The 13,861-nt window shown below is 42.3% G+C and overlaps 1 protein-coding gene across 1 annotated transcript in view; it reads left to right on the top strand.

Annotated features, from left to right (window-relative positions):
• The window catches only part of LOC137369452 (phospholipid-transporting ATPase ABCA1-like), a 157,619-nt gene that overhangs the window by 71,116 nt on the left and 72,642 nt on the right, over positions 1 to 13,861 (top strand). Inside the window, exons 9-11 of the mRNA XM_068030685.1 lie at positions 7,136 to 7,373; positions 9,157 to 9,296; positions 10,969 to 11,085. Of these exons, the coding sequence (XP_067886786.1) occupies positions 7,136 to 7,373; positions 9,157 to 9,296; positions 10,969 to 11,085 (495 nt within the window). The remainder of the gene's footprint in view (positions 1 to 7,135; positions 7,374 to 9,156; positions 9,297 to 10,968; positions 11,086 to 13,861) is intronic.

Raw genomic sequence — 13,861 nt, 5'->3', positions numbered from 1 at the left:
CCGGCGCAGGTAGAGGAAAATTTGCAGCCATTGTCTTACCTTGTGCTTTCAGCTGTTTCTTTTTTCCTTTTCTGTGGCTTCCTGTGGCTTTTAGCAGCTTTTAGCAGTTCTGACCATTCCTGTGGCCTTAGTTCCATAGCTGTGCTTGTAAACAGGTCTTCAACACTCAATCTCAGCTCCACTCTGATACCATGTTACGTGCTCACAGGACACCAGTCTGGTGTGTACTGAGTCTTTATTGAAACTGACTGTAATAGCTGCCTACAGACAGAGTACCTCATGGTAGAGGTCACATGTCTATGGCATGCCAGGAGGCACATCGGTACAATATTGCATTTCTATCTCAAACACAGATAATGGGGTAGATTTCTACCTTTGCTGCCAGGGCAATAACATTCCTGAGCAGGTAGCCTACCCATTGTGGCACCCACCCAGTTTTCATTCCATTGAAAGTAACAGAATGAAAATCATTCAGGTTCTACACTGAGTGGGAAATCCACTGTACCAGCTGTGTGGTGAAGATGTAAAACTACCCCAGTACATCAACCAAGAAGTTTAAAAAGTGCTATCCATAAAGGACAAACCTTTGCAACTCTGCAGAAGTATCATGGTGGCAATTTTAACTAACCTGCCTCTTGGGAAACTGACGGGATCAGACAAGATGCTGGTTTTATGCTCATCCCAATTTTACTTTGCATTGAAAATAATGTTCCACCTGATCCTGTGGGTTTCCTGCTCAGTGGGTTAGTTAAAATCACTCTCAATTGTTGTGTATTACTATTGATTTATCAAACCTATATGTCAATAAAGTCCAGTTGCTTGCTTGCAAGCAAGTGATTCCTACTAGCTTAGCTCTTAACCGTGCAAGCTCAAAAGTGAAAAAAGTGTTTGAAAGTGTTCATCTGTGGCTCAGTTGGTAGCACTGTTACCTCAGAGACTGATAGTTGTGGTGTCAAGTCCCCTTCTCGAGACTTGAGCACAAATCTGTAGGCTCATACTCCAGTGCACTATGAGGGAGTCCTGCACTGTCAGAGGTGTCTTCATTAGGATGAAATGTTAAACCAAGACCCTGACATCCCCCTAACGGTACTATTTTTCAGGGAAGCATTGGAGTTATCTCTGTTGTCCTCGCCAATATTAATCCCTCAATCAATATCACGCAAACAAATTATTTGATCATCATCACATTGCTGTTTGTGGGATCTTGCTGTGCACAAATTGGTTGTCGCGTTTCTTAAATTGCAACAGTGACTGCACCTCAAAGGTGCTTCATTGGTTGTAAAGCACTTTGGAATGGCCCGAAGTTATGAAGGATGATATATAAATGCAAGTCTTGCTTTCTCTTTATAACTGTCGCGAATGTAATACAGTTTGTTTTTGGCTTTTTCTGAATGTTTGTCTGGTAGTGTTGCTGTTTTCTACAAGTCTTGGAACGCAGTGCTGCAAAATTGAAACTTCCCTAGAACAAATTATATTGCAAGGATATTTTTACATCAGACTTTACAGCACAGAAAGGGCCATTCAGCTCAATTAATCTACGCTGGTGTTTCTGTTCCACATGAACCTCCTCCTACCCTACTTAATTTCTTCCTATCAACATATCCTTCTATTCCTTTCTCCCTGATGTACTTAGCTGACTTTTCCTTAAATGCACCTATGCGATTTGACTGAAATGCTTCATGTGGTAGCAAGGTCCACACTCTAACCACTCCTGAATTGTTTTGGAAAGTCACTTGTATTTCTCTCCCAGTTTTGTTTGCCAGTTGCCTCCTCTTCCCTCCTCTCCTAAATCAATCAATATCAACTTAGTCAATCAACATTACAAAAAACAGATTGTCTGATCATTAACACATTGCTGTTTGTGGGATCTTGCTGTGCGCAAATTGGCTGCTGCGGTTCCTACATTACAAATACTTCATCGGCTGTAAAGCACTCTGGGACATCCTGAGGTTGTGAAAGGCGCTATATAAATACTGTATAAACTCTGGTTGGGATACAGCTCTACTAATACTGGTTTCCCCTGGTATCTTACCAAATGGCCAATATTAATTTGTCAACCTTAACAATGAGTGTTGGAAGACTTTTTAACTGTAAGGGTCACTGCAGTCAGATCTGCTGTTGGCCTCTTCCTACACCTATTCCCACATGTATGCAACATCCAACAGGATGGATTATGGATTGGGATATGGTGCCTTGGCTGATTTCCCGCACCCTTCCCTACCCCTCAGTCTAATCTAGGGGTACCAAGATTAGGTAACTCAGCACAGACCATCCCTCCCCCAAACCTGGGGAACACTCTGTTCTGTAGAGATCACTTAATTACTGTGTAAATCCAGAGACCCTCCTAAATTTTAACGCTAAAATTAACTTGCACAGGCTCAAAAACAAAACTGGCACTGGCACCTGCAAGGTCAACTTGATTAGAGCTTGTTTGTAAGTCCAAGCCCAAAATAACAATTTGCTGTGCACAGGATATATGCAAATAGACAAGTTAAAAATGAATGTTGTGTGAAATACTGCTTTAATGCAGAATAAACGCACAAAATGTAAGCTTTGATTAAAGCGTATGAATGAGGCTAAACAGCTGTAATATCACAGGTACTAACTTGCATCTTGCCTTTCAAGCTTGTGTTTGCCACACAAGCTTTTTTAAAAATTCCATTGAATGTAAAGACAGCCCAGTGTCTGTCAGTGTTTATGCTCCGTACGAGCCTCCTTCTATCCCACTTCATCTAACTCTATCAGCATATCCTGACATTCCTTACTCCCTCATGTGTTTATTTGGCTACCCCTTAAATGCATCTCTGCTATTCTCCTCAACTGCTCCTTGTGGTAGCGAGTTCCACATTCTCACCATTCTCTGGGTCAATAAGTTTCTCCTAAATTCCCTATTGGATTCTTTAGTGACTAAGTTATATTTCCGGCACCTAGTGCTGGTCTTCCCCGCAAGTGGAAACATTTTCGCTGTATACCCTATCAAAACCTTTCATAATCTTAAGGACCTTTATATGGTCACCCCTCAGCCTTCTCTTTTCTATTTTCTTTATTGTGTTTTTTTTAGCCCCTTTTTATGTACTGTGTTCAGGGACAGGCACCAACATGTTGTACTATAGACATTTGACAAAATTATTGACTCAGTCACGGTCATGCGGGGAAATTAATCTGTATATAAAGTGTATAGCCAACCTAATGCCATCAAAACACAGTCTGATTTAAAACACATTTCTTCATATTTATTGAGATACATAGCATTGTTTTTGCTTGCACAAGTATCGATGTCCACACACTTGATGTAGCAATGCAGAGAATTCAGATGTCAGGAGTGATCTTGATCGCTTTCTCTCTCTCCATCCCTCTCTCCTCTCTGCCATCTCTCTCCCTCTCCCTCTCTCCTGTCTGGGTCCAACTCTGTCTGTTCATTCCTCTCCCCTCTGTGTTCCCCTCTCTCTCCCTCCTCTCTCTCTCTCTAACCCCTCTCTCTGCCCTCTCTCTCCCCCCCCCACCCACCATGCACCAGGAGCAGAAACACATTGCCGTTCAGTGCCAGCCCCGCACTCTGAGACAAACCAGGACCTTTGGAGAGCTAAGAACGTGGACTGTCTGCCTGAAAAAAAAAGCTTGCTCTGGCTCAAAGAAGTTTTCCCTTTCCAGTTCTATCATTGCTTTCCTGTGTGCTATTCTTTCTGTTCTGCTCACACCAATGCTCTCCATGGCTGAGTCTGCAGGCTGGACACGGACAGGGAGCACCTGATAGATGGCACCAGTCTTCCCAGCAAGTCCCGCCTCTTCTGCACTCCATCAGCAATGCGCCCTGCACCGTTCCCATTGGTCAGTGCCTTCTGATTGGCGGCACCAGTCTTCCCAGCAAGTCCCGCCTCCCCATGCTCTTATTTGGCGGAGGTTCACGCACAGGCAAACCCTTCGTGCTTTTGATTGGCAGACTGGATGCAAAACTTCGGTGGGCTTTAGGTCCGAGCCTGATGCCCCGATCATTTGTAATTACTTTCGCTCCTTGTTATTTTAAATGTCTTGCTCCAAGCCTTTAAAGTTGTGTTTTAAAATTTGATTTTATTTTAAAACATAAGTTTAAAGGCTTGGAGCAAGACATTTAAAATTACCATGCACCTCAAAATTATTACCACGGACACTGGTGTCTGTGCAGAGACACGTTGCCGACCCCTGACTGTATTGCCGCTATTGTCCGCTAAATCTGACATGATGTAGTGCCGCTACATTCGGTCACGTTTGCAGCTCCTCTGTGTGATCCTCTGTAATATGAATAGTGACCATTATTCTAGAGGCTCCCTTAGCTTGGATGCAAGATTTCTATATGTACAAATGAATTGCGTTGGAGTCTTTTGTCAAATGAACTGTAGTAACCCCGCTATTTGTGAAAGGCTCATGAGCCACCCGAGGTTACTTGTGGTTTCATGTTTCTCAGTGTGGTCCAACATCCTTTTCCGGTTCATGTCACAGAAAAAAAACCCATTGAAATATAGTTCTCGTCATTTACAGCAGAATTGCAATATATGTTTTATATACACACACATATATATATACATATATATATATTTATATATATGCATTGCCTAAGTCTAGAAGTACAGAAATAGGCTCTCATGTGAGCAGGCTGCAGTGTCAAGTTACAGCACTTTTCCTGTTACACACTTAGGCTTGCCTTTGTTTGCTGTCAGATATGATTGGAACCATGTGATAGTGAACTTGCTAACGTGGCCAAGTCATTCCAGTACTCGTTGCTCCGAGGAACTCGCATTTTGTTTGGACTGCTGTCAGATAGACCAGATAACTACACTTCTTGTCTTCACAAGCAAAGTCAAAACAGAAAATGCTGGAAAAACACTCAGCCAGTCTGACAGTATCAGTGGAGAGAGAAACAGAGTTAACATTTCAGGCCAATGACCTGTCATCAGCTCTGACAAAAGGTCATTGACCTCAAACATTAACTCTGTTTCTCTCTCCAAAGATGCTGCCGGACCTGCTGAGCATTTTCCAGCATTTTCTGCTTTGATTTCAGATCTCTGGCATTCACAGTATTTTCCTTTTGTTGAACTTGGACTTGTAGTTAGCTGGTCTTGAAGACATTTTAATGCTGTCCACAAGTCGCAGTTGCCTGTTTTGAATATATGCTGACAGTCACTGATTGCCTGGCTGTATATAAATGAATCTGCAATGGAGTCAGAGAACCAATGTAATGGCCCTTTAATGTAAGAAAGATTGAGTTGATAGCTCGATCAATACTAACACAAACAGTTCAAGTTGCAGAGGATTCTGATTTCAGGAGCAGTCAATGTTTCTTTTATTTTGTTACCTGTAACATGAGACGGTGGAGGATAAGAAAAGACAATTTAGAAAAATGAGGAGAGACTATTCACCATTCGCATTGGTTTCTCACTCACTGTTGGAGCAGTCCATGTTCACAGCTCATTACCTTAATCATGAACAAATGAAACTCTGGGTGAATGAGGTAATGCAACTAAATCATCCATTGTGAGTAATATCTTCAACTCATGCTGTAGATTCGAGTGCTCTCTGAGATATTCCACTCTGGGAAGTACGCATGTGTCCCCAGTTGAGGCCTCCTGTCGCTGGTGTTCGCTCCTGCCTACCAGCCAGGCTGTCCATTTGGCTGGCTGCCAGGCAGGAGACAGACCTACAAAATGTTAACAAGGTCCTGAGACAGGATCTCCCCATGCCCCAACCTACCCAGGTTCTTCAGCCACTTTAGGCCTCACCCACACCCTCCCGCCTCCCCATAAATATCGGAGCCAGAGTGTTATAGTGAGAGGTACTTTGCCTCTATTTTCATAATGGAATATCTCAAGTCCATCCCAAGTCATGGGATTTCTCAGTTATTGCCACCAAGTCTTATCGTGTTAAGGGAGGAATGCTAATGTGACAGAGGCAAAGGTAAACCAAAGTTAAAAGGCAGAGTCATCATCCACACCTCAAATAATCAGAATCCTCTGAAACTTGAACTGTTTGTGTCGATATTAATCCAGCCATCATTAAATCTCGCCTACATAAAAAGATCATTACATAGGTTCTCTGACTCCATTGCAGATGCATTTATACACAGCCAGACAACCAATAACTTTCAGGATATATTAAAATTACAAAGTAATTAGTTTGATTAATTTAGTACAAAGTGAGACATATTTCAGCCATATGCACCAAAAATTGGAATGCTGGTATCACAGGTAATACTCCCTCTCAGCTGCACAGTAACTTGAAAGGTACTGCATACCCTGTTCTGTGAGAAGTAACACATGTGCGTGGTCACACAAAATTAAATTAAAGGGACTGCGCAGTAAAAAAAAATGGGTCACGCAGAACAACTAAATTGTATAGGGAAGATTGATCATAAGATGTAATTTTCAGAGCCTCATATTTAAAATTCTCATCCTTGCTTTCAATCCCTCCATGGTCTTGCCCCTAACCTCTGCCAACCTTACAACACTCCCCCCAAACTCTCAGGTCTCATGCGTACTCCTCCCTTCCTTCAAGCGACATTTGGTGTCCACGCCTTTGGTCACGTTGGTCTCATACTCTGGAACTCCCTCCAGTGTTCTCTGTAATTTCCCGTTTGTTGCTCTTCCCAGTCCCTTTAAGAGTGCCCTGTGGCCACACATGTGCACATCTTAAAGAGACTGCTTTTTGTGTGCAGCCTGTTTGTCCCATGCATGGTAAGTTCTGCAGCTTAGAGGGAACGTTGATTCCCTCCCTAAGGCCTCTGCCTCGCCACCTCCTTCATTTAAGACCCTACTTAAAAGCCACCTCTTTGACCAAGCTTTTTGTCAGAGTCAAATTTGGGGATTTGTGACTGTGCTGCCACAGGGTGACCTTGTTGTAATATCTCTCAAAAACATATTAAAAAGCTGCTGCTCTTCGGAGTACTCTGGGGATTTTCATTCCCTACTTCTGTATTGATCATTTCCACTTGATCAGGTTCTCAGTGATTTGAAGTACTCTTGTTTACAATAGCAGTTTACTGGAGGAAAAGTGGGAGTGAGTGGAACCATTCTGTTCTCCAGCTGGGAGGGTGGGGAAAATACCAGAGAGGCACATGGGTAGTAAGAAACATTGTTTCAATGTCCGCTTCTCCTTCTGTGTGTAGCTGACAGCAGTGAAGAGTTGGAGTGACATGAGAAGAGAGGTGTTACTACTGACTAATGACAACATGACAGGATCGCCACAGGAGCTGTACCAGGCTGTGTCGAGGATTGTGTGTGGGCACCCTGAAGGCGGGGGCTTAAAAATCAAATCCCTGAATTGGTACGAGGACAGCAACTACAAATACCTTTTGGGTAAAAATGGCACGGATGAGGAGACCGCACACTATGACAATTCAACAAGTGAGTGTCCACACCTGGCTATAATCATGCAAGTTAAAACCTTGTACTTTCTTAAATGAGTAACTGATGTAACAGACTGGATTTAGGAGGCGGGGGGAGCATCAGGGTGGATTGCCTGGAGTCTCCAGGAATTAAGGAGTAATTTCCAGGAATCTGCTGTGAACAAGCCTGGAGAAAAGTCATAGGGACATTAAAAAACCTGCTTTTTAAAAAAATTTGCTTTGAACACTTCTGTTTATTATTTCTAAAAACATTGGAGATGGGGGAAAAAATGATTGTTTGACCAGATGGGGAATTTGAAGGCAGATCATAAGATGAGACCTCCAGGAATATGTCCAACCAGAGTTGGCAACACTCATTATAAACGTTTGGAACAGATTTCTTATATCTCTTTAGCTGTATGCAGTTGCCTTTGTAAAATATTTGTGCAGTGGGCAATCGCAGATTCGCAGGTCAATGGTGGTGTGGGGGGATGGTGGGCGGTACTTATTTGCTTCCATTTCTCCTCTAACACATCACGCTGGTGAAGTCGGAGAGGACTTTATTCAGTTTGTGGTGAGGCAACAACGTAGTTTGTGACTCATGTGCACTTTGCCATGATGCAAATCTGAAGATAGATTCTGTCCTCCTATTGCTGCCAGCTTTCTTTCTCAATGAAGTATGCTAACAATGGAATTCATATTAAGGCAGTGTGCAGATATCGCTATTTGTTATCTGTTGTATTTAAGGTGGCATATGCGCTGCGACTGCCTTGTTGCATCATACTCCTCGAATGCGTTGACACAACATCTGTAAATTCATTCATTATTTTTAATTAGTTGTTAAAATTACTGTCCTGGAGGCCCAGTGCATATGCCAATATGTTACCTGACCTCTTTGGGGTGGCGCAGTGGTTAGCACCGCAGCCTTACAGCTCCAGCAACCGGGGTTCAGTTCTGGGTACTGCCTGTGCGGAGTTTGCAAGTTCTCCCTGTGTCTGTGTGGGTTTCCGCCGGGTGCTCAGGTTTCCTCCCACAGTCAAAAACTTGTAGATGATAGGTAAATTGGCTTTTGTAAATTGCCCCTAGTGTAGGTAGGTGGGGATGTGGTAGGGAATATGGGATTAATGTAGGATTAGTATAAATGTGTGGTTGTTGGTCAGCACAGACTCAGTGGGCCGAAGGGCCTGTTTTAGTGGTGTATCTCTCTATGACTGTTTGAAAGACTAGCTCATTTTCCCAAACAAGCAAAGCAGGAGCTTTGAAGTGACACTTTGATTACATTCATGCAAAATACTCAGGAGCCATTTATGCAGTAAAGAATTTGCATAGATCAGGTCACAGAGTCACAACTGCTGAAAACATTTTTCTTGCTGAGGTGCCATCTTTCGGATGAGACAATAAACTGAGGTCCCATTTGCTCTCAGGTGGCTGTAAGAGATCTCACACCAATATTTTGAAGAGGAGTGGGGGAGTTCTCCCCAGTGTCCAAGCCAATATTTAGCCCCCAACTAGCATCACTTACAAACAGATGATCTGGTCATTATCACATTGCTGTTTGTGGGAGCTTGCTGTGTGCAAATTGGCTGCCGTGTTTCCTACATTACAGCAGTGAATACACTTCAAAAGTACTGCATTGGCTGTAAACCACCTTGGGACATCCTGAGGTCATGAAAGGCACTGCAGAAATACAAGTCTTTTTATTTATCTTTCTTTGTATTCCACTCGCATGCCTTCAGCGAGAAAAAAAAAATCACAACTAATTTGAGGATCATTTAATGTAACAAGCGTTCTTTCTTTTTAAGCGCCATACTGCAATGATCTGATGAGGAATTTGGAATCCAATCCCATCTCTAAAATGATCTGGAGGGCAATGAAACCGTTGCTGGTTGGTAAAGTCCTGTACACTCCTGATACCCCTGTGACTCGGAGAATCGTCAAAGAGGTAAGCTTTCCTTTCAGGCAGGCCAAGATAGCCAGGAACACATTTCTCTTTTTTGAATCTACACTTTCTCCTTCTGCCGCTCTTTCCATTTTCTTCCTTTGTAACATATGTCCTCTCTTAAATAGAGGGCAAGGCCTGTCATCATGACCTGATAGAATCCAAACTTAGCTGTATCAGGTAACTGTGAGTCCAGGGTCTCAGAATTACTGCCTGCAGTTTGGATGAAAAGGAACTTCAGCCATCACTCTGACGTGATGACCTATTTTATTCTCAGCAGTGTGACAAAAACCCCACTATCTTAGGGTTTTCAAAGTAATTATTCTTCTTGGCTGGGATGCAGGCAACATCCTTAATTACAGTGAGGGCAATAAGAATCAGTCATTGAGCATGGGTCACATGTGGGGATGGCAGGTGCCCTTCTTAATGTCTAGGTGGAGCTCGAATACAGATCAGCTAGTATCTAATTGAAAGGCAGAACAGGCTTGCGGGGCTGAATGGTCTAATCTTTTCCTGTGTTAATAAACTAGGTTGCAAGGCCAGAAATTACTTAATTCACTGGCTTCAATTTTGCAGCCTGCCAACAGTAGGATTATGAACTCATGGACGAGGTTTTCAGTTTAGTACCACAACAACCATGTACTTTATATGTCATATGTTTATGTGTATTTTGTTCCCCTCTCTGCTTGTAAGCTTTTCCATTCAAGTCTTGTATTGGTGTTCATATCTCTAGCACTATTTACCACTGTTACTGTAGCCATCAGGCTAAGTATAGTGTGTCTGAAAGAGGAGCTTTAGATTATATATATGATTCTAGTTTACTTGTGAATGTGAAAAGTAGTGTTCTCACACAATAAGTGTTTAGCAATGTTATTTTAGTGCTGTTAGATCAGGACACCAATCTGTCATTCAGCTTTTTATTTTACTCAATGTTTAGGCCTTGTTTTCAGAACAATTATTGTAGATGTGATTTCAACAAAATCGGTCAAGACTAAGCTACTGCCAGTATGCCTGCTATACTTGTATAAGATCATAAGATCATAAGAACTAGGAGCAGGAGTAGGCCGTCCAGCCCCTCGAGCCTGCTCCGCCATTCAATAAGATCATGGCTGATCTTTTCGTGGACTCAGATCCACTTACCCGCGCTCCCACCGTATCCCTTAATTCCTTTATTGTTCAAAAAGATATCTATCTTAGCTTTAAAGACGTTTACTGAAGAAGCGTCAACTACTTCACTGGGCAAGGAATTCCATAGATTAACAACCCTCTGGGTGAAGAAGTTCCTTCTTAATTCAGTCCTAAATCTGCTCCCTCTAATCTTGAGGCTATGCCCTCTTGTCCTTGCTTCACCTGCCAGTGGAAACATCCTCTCTACTTGTAGCTTATCTATTCCCTTCATGATTTTATATGTTTCTATAAGATCCCCCCTCATTCTTCTGAACTCCAATGAATATAATCCCAATCTACTCAGTCTCTCCTCATAAGCCAACCCCCTCAACTCCGGAATCAACCTAGTGAACCTCCTCTGCACCCTCTCCAGTGCCAGTATATCCTTTCTCAAGTAAGGAGACCAAAACTGCACACAGTACTCCAGGTGCGGCCTCACCAGTACCTTATACAGCTGCAACATAACCTCTCTGCTTTTAAACTCAGGGGTTTGCTTCATTTATTTCAGGTTAACAAGACCTTTCAAGAACTGAGTGTCTTTAGAGAGGCTGGAGAGATGTGGGAAGAGATTGGACCAAAGATCTGGGAATTTATGGAAAGGAGCCAGGCAATGGATCTGATTCGAGTAAGTACTTTGGTGGCTGGGTATCTGTGTTGTAAACATTTGTCATTAAATCTCACATTGTTGGTTAATTCTGGAATGGACTAACATGATTGTGCCACAAACAACACATCCCCATTAGTCTAACCACTTGTCTCTGCAATTTATTGATGCATGTAAACAGAATCAGCCATGTTGTGGTTGACAATTTCTTTTTCTCCATTTTGCGATTTCCCCCTCCCCTCCTCTGCGGACAGTTATCTGACCTTTGAGGACATCAGAACAGAGTCCAACCCTGCCCTCATTCAGCTGCCACCCATGTCCTTTCAGCAAGGATTACTGTATGCAGATTAAGAGTAGGAACACCAGAAGATTGACATTTTCTTCCCATCCCTTAACTGGGGAATTCTGTGGCCAATTGTAGCACGTCTGCTGATACCCTAGTTGGGATTTTCTAACTCAACACAGACCACGGATCAAGCCAAGGGCCCTTCCTAGACTGTCTAATGCAGAGATATATGAACCAGTGTGGTGGACAAATTATAAATAACTAGCAATTGATAAGAATGTTGACACATTCCCTGACCTTGTTGACTAAATAACAATGAAGCCACATTTCTGTTGCCATGTCATACAAGGAATCAGTTACTAACTGTGAAAAAAACTAGTCAGTAAAGTTGTTGACTGAAAATTTGTCAGTGTGCAATGCCTTTGTCTGAGTAGAATTAGTATTCTATATTGACGATTTTAATTTTCCTTCATTTGAAGGTACACCATTTACCACAGGTGCAAATGAAACACAAGAGTAAAATGAGACAGGAATTCATCCAGTAATCACATACGGACATAAAAATTGACGGTTAGGAAAAGACCAGGTGGTCCATGAAGCCTACCCCACACCATGGTGGCTGGAGTATCATAACTAGACACCTGCTACCCTGCCACAGCCATGTAACCTGCTGGGAGAGGCCAACAAAACAGAGAACATGGAACTCACTACCACACTGAGTAGTTGAGGCAAATGGCATAGATGTATTTAAGGGGAAGCTTGATAAGTACATGAAAGGAATAGGAGGATATTCTGATAGGGTTAGATGAAATAGAGTGGGAGGAGGCTTATGTGGAGAATAAACACCAGCATATACCAGCTGGGCTGAATGGCCTGTTTCTGTGCTTTAAAGTCGATGTAAAAATAAGGGGGGGGGGGGGGGAAATACTGTGGAAACTTCCTCTCTGATCCCCTTAGGCAATCAAAACCATTCCAGGATGTCACATGGAACAGATATTTGTTATCTGATTATCCAGTTACCTTTTTTATGATACAATCTCTGCTGCTGGACTTCTGTTTGGCAAAATCTCCAATTGGCAAGCAATAGCTAATTTGCACAGCGGACTAATTGGAAGTGAAATCACTTGGTAGCATCAACTATACATTAAAAATATCAAACTGTAACCCTTTTGGTTACATTGCTAAATGTAGCTATCTAATTCCAATTCTTAGTACTATTGATCTTTCACTGGAAGTGTAAGTTGTTGCAAAGCTGTTATAAATAAGGGCTAATCAGGTACTGCAAAGCACCTCTAGAACAAGTCAAGGTTTTTAGTAACATTGTTGGCCTATTCTGTGCAATATTTATGTATTCTAACTTCAAAAAAAAAAGTCCTTGTCATTCCTTCAAGAGCTGGAGTGCAGATTCACCAGAATGCTACCGGAGTTAAAAGGGTTAAATTATGAGGCCAGTTTGCATAGACTAGGCTTGTCTTTCCTAGAGTATAAAAGATTGAGGGGTTTAAGATAATTAAAGGATTTGATAGGGTAGATAGAGAGAAACTAGTTCCTCAGATGAGGGAATAGGGAATGAGAGAGGGCATAATCTTAAAATTAGAGCTCAACCATTTGGGGTGATGTCAGGAAACACCTCTTCACACAAAGAGTGGAAATCTGGAATTCTCTCCACCAAAACTGGTTGAGGCTGAAAATTTCAAAACTGAGATTGTTCAATTTTTGTTAGGCAAGGGGTATTATGATTCACGTAACCAAGTCAGGTAGAGAGAGTTAAGCTGCTGATCAGCCAAGATCTAATTCAATGGTGGAAGAAGCTCAAGGGGCTGAACACCCTACTCCTGCCCTATGTAAAAATGTTGAGGGAGGAGTAATGAGGATGATTCCATGACCGTACTCATGATTCAAGCGGAAATTTTAAATATCTAAATTTCTTGGGTGAATTGCGAGCATTGCATAAAGAACCTTCCAGAATCTGCGGGCTGCTCAGTTATTTTGGATTTTGATAGAGTAGGTAGGGAGAACTGTTTCCACTGTTAGGAAGGTCAATGACCAAAGGACATAGATTTAAGACAATTGACAAAGGAACTAGGATTGGTGGTGTGGGGTGGAGAGGAGAATTGTTTTTACATTGCCTGAAAGGGAGGTGGAAGCAGATTCAGTAGCAACCTGCAAAAGGGAATTAGATTATATACTTCAAAAGGAAAACAAAATGTGGGGCTATGAGGAGAGAGCAGAGGAGTGGGACTAATTGGATAGCTCTTACAAAGAGCTGGCACAGGCACATTGGCCGAACGGCCTCCTTCTGTGTTGTCTGATTCTATGATTTGCCATGATGCGCTATTCACAGAAAACTTAGTTCCTGGCAATGAAGACGGAAGGGAAAAATACCTGCAAGCAGTCTTAAAATAGATAAGAAAAGAAAGTAATGCAGCAAGACAGCTGTTGTACAGTACAAGACGATAATATACGTGTGAGGCTTGTCTTGTATAATTTCTAAATGAATCAGTGTTCTGC

This window comes from Heterodontus francisci, chromosome 4 (assembly GCF_036365525.1).
Source record: "Heterodontus francisci isolate sHetFra1 chromosome 4, sHetFra1.hap1, whole genome shotgun sequence".
Classification (NCBI taxonomy): Eukaryota; Metazoa; Chordata; class Chondrichthyes; order Heterodontiformes; family Heterodontidae; genus Heterodontus; species Heterodontus francisci.
Note: the sequence above shows the minus strand (reverse complement) of the source record. Positions and strands in the feature narration are given on the sequence as shown.